The sequence below is a fragment of the Diorhabda sublineata genome, chromosome 6, assembly GCF_026230105.1.
Source record: "Diorhabda sublineata isolate icDioSubl1.1 chromosome 6, icDioSubl1.1, whole genome shotgun sequence".
In the NCBI taxonomy this organism is placed as follows: Eukaryota; Metazoa; Arthropoda; class Insecta; order Coleoptera; family Chrysomelidae; genus Diorhabda; species Diorhabda sublineata.
This window is the reverse complement of record NC_079479.1, coordinates 28,041,513-28,059,187: the sequence shown is the minus strand read 5'-3', so window position 1 is coordinate 28,059,187 and position 17,675 is coordinate 28,041,513. Positions and strand designations below refer to the sequence as shown.

General features: G+C 33.0%; 2 protein-coding genes across 5 annotated transcripts in view; both read right to left on the bottom strand.

The window, feature by feature from the left end:
- Positions 1-17,401, bottom strand: part of LOC130444868 (serine/threonine-protein kinase N) — a 39,880-nt gene extending 22,479 nt beyond the window's left edge. Inside the window, exons 1-4 of one of the 4 annotated variants that reach the window (XM_056780190.1) lie at positions 17,030-17,401; positions 13,576-13,906; positions 13,261-13,496; positions 12,496-12,717 (exon numbers count right to left, since the gene is read on the bottom strand). In XM_056780190.1, the coding sequence (XP_056636168.1) occupies positions 12,496-12,717; positions 13,261-13,496; positions 13,576-13,906; positions 17,030-17,050 (810 nt within the window). In that variant the 5' untranslated portion in view covers positions 17,051-17,401. Of the gene's footprint in view, positions 1-12,495; positions 12,718-13,260; positions 13,497-13,575; positions 13,907-14,846; positions 15,095-17,029 lie in introns of those variants that run through there. The other 3 variants (XM_056780192.1, XM_056780189.1, XM_056780191.1) reach the window with 3 other exon arrangements.
- LOC130444870 (uncharacterized) lies at positions 1,544-10,306 on the bottom strand. Its single transcript, XM_056780193.1, has 4 exons — positions 10,185-10,306; positions 6,522-7,390; positions 4,161-4,390; positions 1,544-2,983 (listed from the first exon to the last, which is right to left on the bottom strand). The coding sequence occupies exons 2-4, from the start codon at positions 7,195-7,197 to the stop codon at positions 1,694-1,696; spliced, it is 2,196 nt and encodes a 731-aa protein (XP_056636171.1). The 5' UTR covers positions 7,198-7,390; positions 10,185-10,306; the 3' UTR covers positions 1,544-1,693.
- Positions 17,402-17,675: the final 274 nt, after the last annotated feature.

Genomic DNA, 17,675 nt, shown 5'->3' with positions numbered 1-17,675 from the left:
CAAAGCAGTAGTTTTTAACCATACAGCACTGATCTGGCAACATTGGTTTACCAATTATTTCGAAGTTTGCAGAAATCTTTGAATGTTCAAACTTTCACAAATAACGATGACATTCAACCTCACCTAGTTCAGTATTTTGCTGATAAGGACCAGAAATTTTATGAGCGCAGAATCATGTAGCTGAAAGAAAGATGGCAAAAGCTCATTGAGCAAAATGAAAATATATGATTGATTAAATACTATTTTTTGTTAAAAAAAATGTTTTTTTTTTATATTACAAAACCGAAATTACCTTGTCGTCAACCCAATGAAAAATATTATTAAAGCCTCCAAATTAATAGTGACATTTGATCACATGCACAAACCTCTCTAGTGACAAATTCAAAAGTGGTACAAATAATTTTTTTCGGCACAATTCGATTTATACAATAGTAATACGAAAATTTATTTATTTTCAAGTACACAATTTTTTATCCAAGTTTCATTCAAAGTTTAATTTCTGGCTTTTAAATTTCCAGTTTCGTTCCTGGCAGTATTCTAAGAAAAATTATTTTGAGGTCTCTCACATTATTATTTTGCAGCACCAATCAATATTACAAATTATTTAAAACGCCCAGATAATATTCTTGAGCTTCTCATGTCCTTTATCATCTAGGATTCTCTTTCTTGCTACAAAAGGGAAAGCAGATATTTAGTCATAGAAGGGATACTCTCAAGTATTATCACAAATAATTCTCGATTAGTTCTATAACGGATGGGGGTATTTTAAAAGTTAGTGGGTAGTTAGGCCGATGTCCTTTGAAAAGCTAAGTGGTGACCTTGAATTAAAGATTTTAACATCCATGTCGTGATATACAGTTTCTTCCTGCCTTCAGGATCGTTCGTGATGCCTATAGCACCTTAAAAGACGTGCCCGGTCGAAAGGTAAGAAAGACAGACGCACGAGTGCCTTAGATTGTCTCATACCAGGCTAGCGAGCGAATTATCCTCGCATTTGCCCTTGTTACACGCGTGACCGGACCTTTTACACTACAGCTAAAGCCTAGGGCAAATGTTTTCAAAATTTATTTCACCTCTGCTACTTGAGCAGATCTGTATTTCTATGGCGTTGATCAAGTTTTGAAAGAGTCCGATCTTTCCACTGCCTGATGTACTCTCCCCCCCTCTCTCTAGATGGTGTAGAGCCAGGTCCGTGGATTTGCTAATCCGGTACGCATATTGCTGAGCATATAATAGTCTTTTGACCAACATGTATTCATTCAAATACCGATCTATCATCTTCTCCATCTTTTCGGGGAAAAAAAATTGATGAGGCTGATGAGACGGTATGATTTGAAATTGAAAGTCGTTCCTTCCGGCAATCTGATTAAACATTACTTTCTAGTTTTTAAGAATGTTGCATATTTTAAAGAATATATTAAACCCAAACCGGAGTCCTACTCAAAGGACAGTAGATGTCTAACTTAACTGTTATCGGTGAATAATCGACTACAGTAAGAGCAAAATACGCTATTAGACAATTAATAAAATAAAATAAACAATATTAAGCTTCTGAAATATATTTTAATATACACTTACCTTATCAATATCTTAATTACAGTCGTTTGCATCACAGTCTTAATTAATAGTAGGTATTTGAAAGAAAAAAAAATGTAAAAAAGCACACATTTCACACATACGCAAAATAAAAAATTCAATCGCTCTTCTTTAATCCTTTCCAGTTAAAAAATGGAGTACTCGGTGTATCACCTAATGAACATGTTCTATTTCTAAAATTAGAGTTTTCGAAATATCTTCGACAATGTTCGCACGAACAATTGGGATTTTTTGCGGGCCCAATGTGGTGGCCGGGTTTTTTAAACACTGTTACAACAGACCCAAACTTTTTGGCAATGAACCTGGGTTCGGTATATTGTCCTGGATATATCGTAAACGGCGATCCCAAAGAGGGATCTAAACTAAGTCTTTCTTGTATTATTACCGCACTTGGAGATTTATGTAATGGTGATTGGCTGGTGTTTTCTTTAGGATTTGATGAAGCAGTTTCTTTTAAAATTGTCCATCCCTTTTCAGATTTGTCGCTTGCATCGGAATCGGAATCTTTCGATTTGGATATATTCATACGACTCAATCTTTTATTGACAATTTCCTGTAAATTTTCTTGTTGTTGTAAAAGTTTATTTTTTGATTCTGAGTTGATCCCTTGTTGTGTTCTATGCTTCCACATTCTTTCCATTCTTTTTATTCTTAATTTATCTTCCGAATCGGCGTAATCGAAGCTATCACTTAAATGTAAATTCACACTATCAGTTACACCAGAAATTTTGGAGGATTCTTCTTTACTGCAACTTTCTTCTTCGATTCTCTGGGGTACAAAGTATAAACTGTCATTTTGAGGAATGCTACTTCTGCTGTGTAACAAACTATCTAAATCTGAAAACGTATCTTTCCAAGAAGTGTTTCCAATGGAAGATTCATAATCTGGTACTGTACAGCTGGACATGGTAAATGGAGTGATAGAATTCGGAAAACTAGACACACTAGATAAGGAATGACCTATTGTAGAATACGAACTCATTTTTGATGGATAAGCAGTACTTGACGTATCTTCGATATCAGAGTCTTCTTTCTCCATGGATGTACTGTTTGTTTTAGTTAACTGATACGCCGATTTTCTAACGTCACTATTAGATTTCCTTAATCGATACGGTATGATTTTGTCGTCGGCATTTTTGTGAGTTATACACATATTTTTAGATTCAAATACTGTCTGTGGTGTTGATACAGTTTTACTTCTTGATGATGTCGAAGATGAACTACTATCGGATTCTATTTCTGTACCTGTACAATAAACATCTATGTGTATAGTGCGTGGTTTTTTTGATGAATCTCCAGATTTCGAATCACTACCAGAACCTTTTTTATCGTAACTTCTTGAAGGTGTTGCATGGTTTAGAGATGGCTTTTCTTTTGAAGAATTTTGCTGAAAAGTAGAAGATGTTGATGAATTTATATCAAATTTATAATATTTTGTTACAAATGTGAACAGATTAGTGAATGAGAATAGTATATATTATATATAGATTGAATCGTTTTTCATGATATTAAATAGGTACTACTACAGGTATTACTAACAGTACCTATGTATCAAAATATCGTTTTTGAAGGAGGTCAATGATACAAAATAGTACAAACATCTGAGGTACAGTATCAAAAATAAACCACATTTATACATTGCATGCAAGCGATTGCGATAGACAGATTGAATTTTGAATAAGACTTTTATATTATGGCGCACTAGTTCAATTTTTCAATTTTCTCACTTATACAATTTCTTCACTCATTCATAATGTATTCGCAGCCAGGTATGCTAATGTAATACTTTTTGGGAGGGTTTTTTAGAGTTGGCTAATAACGAAGCTACCCTTTTGCATACCCTTGTCCGAAGGGTTTATTTTCCAGAAAAACATTGAAAATGCATACTCTGTTAAGGGTATTGTATATATAGATGCAACCGCAAATGTGTATAAATAAAATATACAATGTGTTCATAAACTAACTCTTCTGCCGCATAATTTGCTTCTATCAAAATGTTCCCTCTTTTAAAATAATGCTGGTAAGTCAGTTTCTCTAGCTTATTTCAGAAAAACGGCTTCGTAGAAAATTCAAATTTGGTTTATTATATGAGCATACATTTCGGAGAGTTTTTGTACAATATGAATGTTATAAAAAACAAGAATAAATCCAATCGCAGAAGAGGAATCATTTGCCGCCACCATAATGCGAGTTCTCACAAATCAGTTCAAACAAAAACGTTTTTGACAGTCAATATATCGAAATGATAGGTCATCCGCCGTTTGACACCCAATGATTTCTTCTTATTCCCGCAGATCAAAAATAAATTGCAAGGTTAACGTTTTTCTGCATCTGAAGAAGCGTTCGATGCGTTGGAATTAGATGTTTCGGGGATAACTCAATCGGAATGGAAAAAATGCTTTGACAATTCGAGCAACCTTCGTAATTACATAACGAATTTATTCATTACGTAAGACCTCACTGTACGTATAATGTTAGATTTATATCATGATTACTATTTGTTTTATAATAATATTCAAATCAGAAGAAATACAACCTAATTTATAATAATTTACTTTAATTACCTCTAAAATATTTCGTTTCCGGGAAACCGTTGACGATGAATCTCTAGAAGATTGTCTGCTACGATTATAACCGATAGTTTTTCCTCTTTTTAATTTACTCGTTTTCATATCCATATCGACGATTTGCGATAGAGGCGAAGTGCATTTGTTAACCATTTCGTAAGTTTGGACGGAGACGTCCCTTTTTATAGATCGGTTGGTTTCCGATTCTCGGCAACATAAGGAACAACCTGAGAAATGGTATTGCTCAATAATAGTCTTGTTATCAGTATTAAAATATCTAAGATTATTGATAACAGACACAAACTCTGCATTTTACGTAATTATGTATTATCAACGAAAATAAATACGACTCAATTTTACAAGAATAATGGTGTTCATTTCAAGTCTGGATATATTTTTGTACCGCCCAAGACCCGTTCCAAATAGATACTACGTCATCAGCGCCGATTATGTAGGAGAATGACTGAACTTTATGACAAAATACTACTGGCTAGAGTGACTTATCGCTATTTTGACGACAGAGTTGATTTGTTGATAAAAATAGAGCAGGGGTTTTTGTAATTCTTCAGGAAACTTGCTTCAAACAGATTTCCTTGCAATGGCGAGTTATTTTGCCACACATAAATTTTTATCATAAAATAGTCACAATGAGGAAATACTATAGTTTTCTAAAAATTATAGTACCCGTTGATTTTATCAATTTAATTTAGTTGATGCCTGATAAATAGCAAAGTCTCAACCAACTTACATAAAAAATGTAGTTTTATGGCTTTTATCAAAAAGTGGTGGTGTCCCTTATTTTCTTTGGAAATATTCAGGTTAGATCTCCACGCCAATGCAAAAAAAAATAAAAATAATCAAATCACAAGTAACACCTACTATATTTAACAAAATTACTTGTACTTGATAAAGACAGTATTCCTTTTACTATTCTTTTTCATTGCATCACACCATTTTTTTCGTAATTTTTCTTCCTTCTTCATTTGGTGCAGAAATAGTGGTGTTGATACATTTTGGTACAACACAATATTTACAACAAACCTTTGTCAAACCAGGATTCGACATCCAAATAAGACACGATGCGATAGTAAAACAAAACAACGTGGTGTGGATGCTGCTGTAGCTTCGTGAGCGAAACTCGATCGGCGCTGGTGACGTAAGCAAGTGATTGGCGCGTCGCAAAAATTCCACTTTGTAACTTAGCCCGAGCTGATGCCTTGGCCAGAGAAAGACGGAGCTTACGGTAGGGGTAGAGAAGTCTACTACTCACGATGCACTCCGGCGTTTCCGGGAGACTGGTAGCTACGATAAGAGGGCCGGCAGTGGGCGACAAAGGGCAATAAAGGCAGTGGGCGACAAAGGGCAACAAAGGCAGTAAACGATCGATTTATTACGCTTTGAGTGTTGAGAGACCGACATTTAATGGATCCTGAGGTTCGGGAAAGACTTGAAATGTCTCGAAATACACGTCTAAGTGCAGACACAGTGCGGCGGGGAATGACCCACGACGGGGCTCTAACTCCTGAAAAGGCATCGAAGAGAAAGGCGATTATTTGCCGATCAGTATTCTCATTGGACTCTGGAACAATACCACTATACCACTCAGACGATCGAGACAGAGTGTGGAAACGACCACGGGAGTGATTTGCTCAATGTATCATTCGTGAATCACGGCCTTTTAAAAGGAGATCAGTTATGGTTTAGGGTTGAAATAATTTCCATCCCGGACTGAACTGATTTTCATAAATAATGGGGCTCTGACTGCTCGGAAGTAAATCGAGGAAGTCCTCCTAAAGGATGTGATCCCATTTGCTTCATTTATTGGTAAGCAATTCATTTTAATGCAGGATAATGCTCGTCCACATGCAGCCAGAAACGTTAGTTGAATACTTGGAGCAAGCGGGTATCAGTTTTGGACTGGACTGGACGATCTCCCGATATGAATCCCATAAAGCATGTCGTGTTAGACGTTGTCATCCTTCTCCTTCCTAGTCCTAGTGACCTAGTCCTTCGCCGTAGCAGAGGGAGTGATACCCGCTATTACAATTACACCATTTTGAATTTTTTTGAATTTTTTTTTACCTAAGCAATAAAAATTATTCATTTTTGGCAGATTTTGTTTAAATAACCGATAAATTAACCAATTCATAGCATAAATTAAAAAGATTAATTTATTTAACAAAATTATAAGACCAAATGAAAGTGTCTGGTTTTTTTTTGCTGTTGAGTTTATTTTGTAAAGTAATTTCTACTTAACAAAGTCATTCGGTCAAGGAGATTTATGAGAAAAACGTATAAAAAAGATGTAAGAAGTTAGAAGTTGAAGAAATTTACTTACGAATTATAATAGTTACTTACCAGCTTCTCCGCATTGATCTTGCGCGGCAGTATTCCCAACATTCTCACACAGTTCCTTGACTGGCGATACTCTTCGAACGGACGAAAATTCATCACTGTAATGTAAATGATGACACCACGGATCACCGCAACCATAAAAACCGTCTCCTTCTCTTTCGCAACAAACAGATGGTGTCTGACATCTCAAACTCTGCGTCCTACCACAAACTGAATGTCCGCTAGAAACTTCTGAAGGCGTCCCTTTATGTTTCCCTTTATTGGAAGATAGTACGATGTTGCAAGTACTCCTACATTTTCTGTGATAATTCGAACTTATACAAGATGTGGGAGAGAAAACATCACTGCCATAAGCTGAATCTTGTCCTGGTATGTTTAAATTACACATAGGTTTTGGAGGAGGTGTCGATGTGAAAAACAGACGACCTTTTTGGAACCCATACAGCCTATCAGTTTCAAATGTTTTAGAACTTCTGGTGTCCGATTTAACACTTTGTGTTGGAGGTGAGGTTGTGGTTGCGGGTTCCGAGGAAGTCCAAGAATATAACATACGAACGCCGTTTTCATCTTGAATTGCACCAGTTTTCGGAGGATTTTGAGGATTTCCGACGCCTGGATGATTTATTGTGAATTCTGCATGAACGGACCATTGTTGTGGTAGATCCGGTGTCGAATACATAATAATATTCTACTTCAATTTCTCCATAATCAAAGTTCTTTTTTTATTTATATTCGGCGTACAAAATGAAAAGTCATTTCAGTTCACTAACACTACGAGCAATCATTAAGTCATCGGCGCAATTGGCTTGATATTTTTAGAATATACTAGGTTATTCGATGTTTTCTTTCGAACCATCATTCCTTTGCAAACACTTGTCAAAGTTATTGTTGAGTTATATTTAAATAATAGACCGATCCGTGTCAGTTGAGTGTGTAAAAATACGACACGGTTTTATTATATTCTAAGATCAACATTTTTAATTTATTAAATTAAAAATAGTTGATATGTAGGTGGTACAAAACCAAGGAAATTCTAATAGATTTTTTTATATTGTATTAGCTTGACCTATATGTATAAAATTCATTCGCATTCCACTGAATAATTATAAATTTTGATCTTATACCAGAAAATTTTTCAACTTTACACTTCATGGACGTGGTACACCTTCTATAACAGGCAAATCCCATAAAATCATAAAAACTACCGAAAACATTTACCAGAGAAACAAAATACAGGCCAAAATCAATGGCATAACTACCGAAGAAATTCCTGTAAACAATAATATTCGACAAGGAGATTCTATTAGCCCCGTGTTCTTCAACATCGTTATGAACGAAGTAATAAAAAGCATTCGTAACCTGAGAGGGGATAAAATGAAGAACAAAGACGTCAAGATCCTATGCAAAAAACGAGGATGACTTACAGAGATTACTATTCAAATTCAACACAACGACAAAAAGTTTCGAAATGAAGATATCTGCAGCAAAAACGAAATGCATGATCACCTCAAAAACACCTATCAGATGCAAATTGGTTGTAGATGATGGAATTATACAACAAGAGATGAAATTTAAATATCTAGGCATAGAAATATCAGGATACGGTGATATCGAAGAAATCAAGCGGCAAAAGCAAGACGAACCTCAGCTTACCTGAACGAAACAAATATATCGGAAACGAGACCAAATCCCGAATCTACTAGGCTGCCATCCGGCCTATATTAACATATAGAGCTGACAGCAGACCAGACACATCGAATACAAAGAGAATATTAGAAGCCACCGAAATGAAAATAGTGCGTAGGATCGCTGGAAGGAGAGAGTGGAACGAACACATAGGTCGAATGAATGACGACGGAATGGTCAAAATAGCTAGACAAGTCCCCCTTAGGGCGCCGAAGCGTTGGAAGACCCCTCAAGAAATGGAGCAACAACCTCTCTAATAATTAAACGGCGGAGGATACGAGGAAAATCAAGCATTTTGCTTATATTGAAGAAAGAAGAAGAAAAAACTTCAAGATCAGAATTACGAGGGTTGTTTGAAAATTTTCGATCTCAACCTGAAATATTCAGCACTTAACATATGAGTTATAGAATATACTTGAGCTTGCCTTAAAATATTTTCACCAAAATTTTGGCCATTTTGATAAGTGAGTCGCTGTGAAGATTTTTCTGAAAATGGACTAAAGAGCTGTTAAATATTTATTTTGATAGGTACGAGGTCTGGATATTAGATAACGAGACTGGTTATGAAAAAGTTTCCTTACAAAAATTCGAATGCTCCCCTGCCCTCGTCACGCACCTTTCAATACGTTTTTTCCATAGATCGGAGCAGTGTTCGAAGTCTTTTTTGGTGAGGGCCTTTAGGAGCTCTGCCGTTTTTTGTTTTACCGCTTCCATTTACTCAAACCGGGTCCCTATTAAAGGAGATTTTATCTTCGGAAACAAAAAAAGTCGCACTGCGCCAAATCTGATGAGTACGGTGGGTGTTCGAGTGCTGGAGTGCGCTTACTGACCAAATACTGCTTCACAGATAGCGCATTAAGGGCAGGTGCGTTGTCCTGTTGCAAAATCCACGAGTTGTTCTCGCAGTGTTGCCAAAACTGACAAATATTAAATTTTGGTTAACAGTCTGACTCTCGGGAGCCCATTCAGTCATCACCATACCGTTAATATCGGAAAAATCGATCAACATTGTCTTGAATTTTGATTTGCTTTCTCGACCCTCACTAAAGCGCTTACATCACTCAAAAACACACGCACGAGATAGAGAATTGTCCCTATAGGCCTCTTCCAACAATTTTAGCACTCAGTCGGTGTTTTTTTTTCAATTTAACGAGAAATATGAGATTGATACGTTGCTCCTGTTTTTCGTAACACATGGTTTTCGGTACGAGAAAAAAACACGTTCGTTTTAAACCGATTCTGCACAAATACTATAATACTAATATGAAATTGTGTCGTTTTGTCCATAAAATTGTAATATTTTACGATGAAAATAAACGTTATTTTTCTTTTTTCTTTCTTTCTCACTCTTTTTCTTTTTTCTCTTTCTCTCTCTCTTTGTCTCTATTTTTTTGAATAAAATTTTACTTTTTGATGCAATTTAACAAGTGATTGTCAACTAAACGTCGTTTTTACATTCATTCGACCATTATTCGAGGAAACTTTTCTGGAATGGCCTATTTTCCAGATCGTAATGATGCGTCGGACAATATTTTCTTCAGACATTCGGTGTCGGTCTATATTTAAATATCGTACGTTTAACCCATTTACGCAAATGACAGTAAACGTTACCTCTCTCTCTTTTTCTTTCTTTCACTCACTCTCTCTCTCTCTCTCTTTATGTCTTTATTCTCTCTCTCTCTCTTTCTTTCTCTCCCTCTTTCTTTATTTCACTCTCTTTTTCTCTCTAGTTTTTTTAATAAAATTTTACTTTTTGAGGCAATTTAACATGTGATTGTCAACTAATTGTTGTTTTTACATTCATTCCACTATTAATCGAGGAATTTTTTTCTGGATTGGCCTATTTTCCAGATCGTAATGACGCGTCGAACAATAATTTTCTTCAGACATTCGATGTCGGTCTATATTTAAATATCGTATGTTTAGTCCATTTACGCAAATCGCTATATAATTTCGATGCAGGTTAATAAAATAATATACCGTTATAAATAGTTAAAAAATCAACTGTAAACAACAACATCGTCGGATAAATTGAACGATTTGGATTTTAAATCTTTAACCGATTACTAAGATCGATAATAGGCCGCGGCGTTAGATGTACTGAATATATTTTTGGCACAAGTTTTGTACTATTTATAAAACGTATTATTTTTTGGTGGGAACTGCCCACTTATTTTGTCACACGAATCAGAGTTTTTTTTCTCTACTTTTTCACAGGTGTATGTGAAATTGGATAAATATTTTGGCAAGCGACAACGCATATTTTGAAAAGTACCTTGAATATAATGATTTCAAGTACGACAATTAGATTCGTACAATTCCGTTAAGATTTTTTTCTACGGCCACGTGTAAAGAGAGAGAGATTTGTTGATTAAAATTAGGTAGGATAAGGAAGATTTTTATAAATAGGAGAGTGTGGAGTGGGTACTGATATAGGAATTTTTCCTCTGCAGAGCCGAGGTTGTGGTGGTTACATAAGGTTGTGTTTCCTGGAAGAGGAAGAACGACGATTTAGGATTTTTGGCTAGAAGAAATTTGCAAGCAAAAACGGTCCTTCTCGTTTTTTTTGATTTTTAGAAAAATTTCATGTTTTTCTTTTTTTAATTTCAAATTTAAAGGGAGGTGGGAGGGTACAGCTGCGGCTGCGTTATTCCCTATCGTCGGTCATTTGGCAGCTTGCAGGGAAACCGGAAAAAACCTGCAACACCGACGATAGACGAAGAGTGTGTTTCATTCGATAAATATGGGAGAGCCGGCGAAAATTCTGCTGAGTTGATTTTAGTATTACCAAAAACGGGGCATTCCTGGAATTGTACTTCAGTGGAAGTTACTTGGCTTTTGGGTAAAAGCGAAATGGATACGGTTTCCCACGCCGCTAGTGACGGTACAGTTGTATCCGATGTTACGCCGAGGTTACTTCACGCTTTAGAGCAAGTCAAGTTACTATATAATACTATACTATATACTTTTTTTCGGAAAAATGAAAATGGCCATATTTCTTCAAATTGAATATAAAAAGATATCCCAAAGTTTTTAAAAAAACGATCAATTATTTTTGCTACAATGGGCCATGTAACCAATTTTTGAACTTTTTTATGTTTTCTGGAGTAGCCACCTCAATTGGCTGACCAGAACGTTCATCATAATCGGAGTCTGTACGGCCACGTTTAAATTTAACAAACCAATAATAAATGGTTCTTTTCGATGGAGCTTCATAGACGGTCATCCTGTTTATTCTTGGGCATGCTTCCCATCTCACATTACATGCTAGTCAATTTTATCAGCAGCACGAGATAATCCTCTATTATATCTCAATTCTACACATAAAATTCAGTCAATGGACGTTGCTGTCGGTATGAAAAAATATACATACACCAATAGCAGAATATTTAAATGAAAAGGATGTCAGCACAATCGAAAAATCCCAAATTATAAAATTATTGGCTTTTTCGAAGAAAAAAAAAGTGTGCAGCTGGGGATGGATAGAAGTACGAATTTTTTGAAAATCTTGATGTAGATCGATAAAAAAATTTTCTTAATATCAAATTTTTGTCGCATTTTTTGTGCTTACTAGCGCCAATTAAAATCTATGATGTTTATTTTTTATTTCTCTGTAGCTATTAGTTTTGGGGAAAAAATTGTAGAAACACAAAAAAAGTTTTCCAATAATAAATAAAACCGCCCACAATCTTTTATAGTTTCTACTATGTTGTACCTGTCATTTGAAGGGAGTTGAATTGCATTTTCGCGTTGTGAAATGTCGATTTACTATATAAATATGACATATTTCGAAATTTTTCATAAACATATACAATAACTAAAATAATGAATTTATTCCATTTGGCTTTTACACACTGTGTATCTGAGAAGTTCGCACATACATATTTAGATCACATTATATAGTATCAATTCCAATATCCAAATATTAAATTTGTTCCAATATTTAAAGCAATAAAAATATTGTTGATGCATTTTTATTAGTTTTTTCGCTATTAAAACAATTTTGTAATATATCTATCAAAACTTACAAGGTCAGTAAAGACCAATTGAAACTGGAAATAATGTATTGATAAATAAAACACTACTTAAATGTGCACTGTAAAGTAAATAATTGGTTATTGTCAGTTCTTTCTAATTACTTGGACAAATATGTAGAACAATAATTTCAAGTAATATTTTTTATTCGAATCATAACTTACTGTTATATGATACAAGATGTGGATACATATCTTCCATCTTAGAAATTAGGATAAAAAAGCTACCATGAAAACAATTGTAAAAAGAAACTCACCTCAAGAAGCGCCTTTTTTTCATTTTTATCTTTATTATTGTTTTGTAATAATTTGATCACATTTTTGGCACCTTCTACTACAGCGGCCTCTACTCGCAATCTATGTTTTAAAGCTTCTATTCTATCATCTAATAATGGTTCCAATTCACCATGAGATAAATCACCATTATCTGTTAAATCCTGTATTGAACCACGCGACTTGGAGTCTATATCATGTTTTAACTGAAAATTATGAAACACCAACATTGGAACTGGTACAATTGGAGACAGATAATTCATAATTTAAATACATATATCGATACTGTGTCTAAAACAGCATATATCCCTTTGAGATAGTCTTCCTCTAGAAATTGTAGAAATGTTACATTACCTCACACAGTAGGTGGCATAAATAATAAAAAAGTTGAAACAGCAGTACCTCAACCTTTGATATTGTTTGCATTAGGACATTTTACTCAAAAAAATATTTACTGGCTAAGAAATCAAATACACTTTGAGGGCCACGTTAACAAAATCTAGGTTAAGATAAAAAGAGAGGTCCAAAATAAAAATCTAAATGGATAGGTGCTACCCTATCAGATACTATTAAATACCCGGAGCTTGTATTTGGCCAGAGGACTCACACAAATAAATAACATTCATGTTTTTCATAAATAAGTTTGTCTCAATCTTAATAGAGATTTTGAAAATCTATTCACTACCTCTTATAATTTATGTGAAGAGCAAAAACCACTTTCACATAAGCTAAATATAGGTGATCATTACCTTTGTTATCTTCATTTTCAGATATTCTATCTTCTTCTTTGAATCTTGCAACATTTGCTGAGCTTCCCATAATAATTTTTTGTCTCTACCTGTGATGCTTTGGATCATATTTTCAGCTCCCTGTTTTACTTTTAATTCTATGTTTAATTGTTTTTCAAGATTTTCTATGCGACTAAATAGGTTTGCGTTGCATTTATCCATATTGTGATTTGCCAAAGAAGAAAAACTCAGTGAATCTAGAAAAAAACCAGAAAAATGGAGCATACTAGAAGTAATATTTTCGGTATTTTGCCAAAACCAAAATTAGATTCTCACCTCCATTGGAAGTTACTAATGAAGGTGTACTTTGTCCCTGGGACAGAATAATTTGCGATTCAAGTTCGCTGAGCTCATTTTTCAGTTCAGTCAATTTAAAATTAGAATTTTTGACAATTGTGGCAACATGACTAAGAGACTTGCGATCCGTAGAAACTCCTCTCAATTTCTCCGCACCTTCCTTTATCTTCAATTCTTTTCTAATTTCACGCCTTATAATTTCTTTCAACTCTTCAAGCTTACTTGGTAGTTGTGATTCAATAAGGTTTTCAGTTGGCAAACCATATTTATGAGATAATTCATATATTACTGGATGTCTGATGTAGTCTCCCTGAAACATTTTAAAGTATTTCCAAGATATATATTTATAACTTGTTTATAATCAAAGTTGAATTACCAGAGGAAACGTTAATAAAGCCATTATAGAGGGCCTATTGCTTACAGCCCACTTTATAGTTAAGTAGTGCGTTCAGTAAAGGTCATGATAGATATATAAGTATCCATAATCAAACAAAGCTATCAAAACCAACTAAGAAAATCTGGATTATAGATAAAATCACCAAAAATGAGTACAAATAACACAAAATGTAGAGGAAACAGTATAAACAAGCAAACAGAGAAATCTGATATAATATAAACCAAGATGAAATGAATGAATACAGCTAGGTCACCTATATTAACACTTTTTGACTATTTGATATTAAATTAAAAAATTAAGTATTTTTTAAGCAAAGTAGGTATACTGAATTAATTTAGAGAAGAGTAGCAGGTGGATGGAACAATGTACAAGAGGCTCCTTGTTTATCTTTGCTTTTCAAGAAAAGTGGAAATGATGTAATTTTCTGATATTTGTAGATACATAAAACAAAATGGGTTCTAAGACACCACTTCCATTCAGGATACAAGTGAGTATTGAACATAAAAATGATTATACATTAATTTTTAAAAAATTGTAAGCAATTGTTACAGTCACTAAGTAATTGTTCAAAATTATCTGTTTGGAATTGGTATTTTATCTGTTGGTGTTGACATAAACGAAAATCAAAAAGGTATACAGGTATAATCTTAGTACTCCATATAAACTTTTCCAATACAGGCCCTCATTTTCAAATTTTAAGCTTCCAAAGTTCAAATTGTAATTTCTTCTTTTATTTTCAATTCCCTTACTGTTCATTTGATTAGATTAGATAGTTGAAAAACAAACAACCATGTTGTTACTTATTAGTATTTATATCTGGAGTTTACTGAGATGAAGAGGGTAAGATACTAACTTCGGATTCTTCTTCACTGCTACCACTGAGATCCTGACTACATCTCCACATCATATTAAAAAGGATAAATATTTGAAATGAAATTTGAAGAATTAGTCACACTTATTCATAAATATAACACCTTTCAATACACTAAAGATAACTATAATCATTATTACCTGATAAAAAATATTTGTATAGGATAATACACCTAGATAATATAAGAAATAAAATACATCACACCTAATTAATGATTCATCTATTTTTACACTACTGATAATGTAGGTAGTACTTAAATTGATGTATAGATAAAGTAAAATATATAGGGTGTCCCATTAAAAATAGCTCTGGACCATATATCCAGAGCATTATGGAATATATAAATAAATGGAAATTGCTAGTGGAGACATAAATGTTTGACATTAATTTTTAATTTTTTTTTGATGTAAATGTTTATAATTGCTTCAACTCATATATATATATATATATATATATATATATATATATATATATATATATATATATATATATATCAAAATTTTGTGATTATCACATTTTTTTCTATGATCCAAGTTATCCATATTAAAATCACAATTTACTTTCGAGGTGGAACATGAATCAACACATGGTTTTTGCTATTCAGTTGCTCATTGCTAGTCAACCAGCTATATTGTAGATAAAAGAAAGAAGAGCCTGCAAAAGCCCAGTTGACGGAAAGAGTAATTGTGCTAATTGTAAAACATTACTTTTAAATTTAAATACTAACAGGAAGAAACTGCTTCTGAAATTATGTTGAACATTCTTGCCAAGATAGTGAGAGCAAATATTGAGATAAGGATGATACACTAAACACATTTTTTTTTTTGAGAGGGAGAAGGTAGATTAATAGTACTTCAAAAAAGCTTCCAGACACATTATTATCCAAAATACTGAGAGAGCACAAAAATGGGCTACCATACACAAAATCATATTTGATAAATCAAGTATTAAAAGAAGAATGCAAAGAGAATGCAAATATGAAAAAGAAAAAAATAAACATCTAATCTTAACAGAGCTATCCTGATGATAAGCTAACAGTTAATAACTGTAGACTAACAATTTTTATATGAATATGTCTGTAGCAGCAATATCTCATCACAGAAAGCATGTAGCAAGTTTAGTTTTTTGCAATTAATTATATAATAATATATAAATATATATATATATATATATATGTATATATATATATATATAAATATAATAAAAATATATTTATATAAAATATAGATATATATAAATAATAATTAAATCCCCACACAAAATCTCTCAATAACCACTGAATTTGAAAATTTTTTAAAAGCAACATGTAACATCAATTTAGAACCTTCAAGAGAAGCTACATATAAAATTGAAACTTTATTTATGAATCATATTTTAGATTTTTTTTAATATTCACTGATTGCTAACAGTAAAAAATGCGCAGAATGCGACGACTTTTTTACTTGTTGATGTATCATTTTTTGTATATAGGTACATACATTTATTAATCTTCCTCTTTTAACATCTGCTATATTGAAGTGCATTAACATTCTTTATAGCATAAAAAAACTATAATCTTGTCTATTTACAGCTATAATACTAAACTCATGACATAAACAAAAAGAGAATGGTTGAAGAAAATTATTTCTGAAATTAGGTATCTTGAAATAATTTATCAAGTTACTTGAGTAATGCAGGGTTGTTTTATAATTGTTTTATTTGCAATTGACAGTAAATTACTTATGTTGAATAATTATTGTTAATTGCAATTTGAAGTAATAAATAGATTTATCATTAAATTAAAAACATATTTGCTTCATCTGTAGGTAGATTCTTTATTAATCTTACATTAGGCAATTAAAAAAAACTGGGACATGTCCATTTTTGGTTTTAATAATCAATGACATTTTTAAGACTATAATAAGTATGAACAATGATCAAGTGTCATGGTATTGTAGGTATATTAAGGAGTTTATTGGAACTACAATGAAACAATCAAAATCTCCCTTTGAAACCAATCTATCAAATGCAAGACATAACCTGAAATAATAGTAATAATTATGCTCTCGTGACTATAGATACATCCTTGAAATAGCGGATATGGATATTTGGCTCCCAACCAACTGTAACAGAACTAAATAGGCAGCAATGTCTGATATAAATATACTTTAGTAGTTATTTTTTACCTGATAATAAGAATCAGCCATTTTGATTCCAAAATTTACATTACTAAATTCACAAGTTTTCTTCTATTATTTTAACAATTCATCAACCACTTTGGTTTATACACATATTTATGAAGATTATAGTTCATACACTAAATATTCAATAAATATTACCACCTAATTGTCTTAAATTGGTTTCACTAGTACTTTTACTTATAAGAACACCGTATTTACAAATTTGGCAGGCAAAGACATTTTTATAACCATTCAGAATTACAATTCACGAATCACAACAACCCTACAATTTCTATCAAATAAAAGCATCACAACGACGTTTGATCAATGTACTGTTCCTAGAAACTTCCATCTTCTTTTATATCACATACTTTTTCCACCTATTTCTTTTTAATACAGCTCAGAAGTTTTAATTGGTAATTAGTTTACTGCAGGGGAGTATTATAAGAGATAATTTGTGATTGCTGAGAAAAATACATTAGACGAGCAAAATCATTCATAGAAATTAATCAATGGAACAGAAATAAATTAATTAGAGAAACAATGCAAAATTTGTGCTCAGAAGAGATAAAGAGTGAATAATCTCACATCGACAAACACTTGATCTAGTAAATCGTATGATCGTCATGACGTCAGAATATGTAGATTTCAG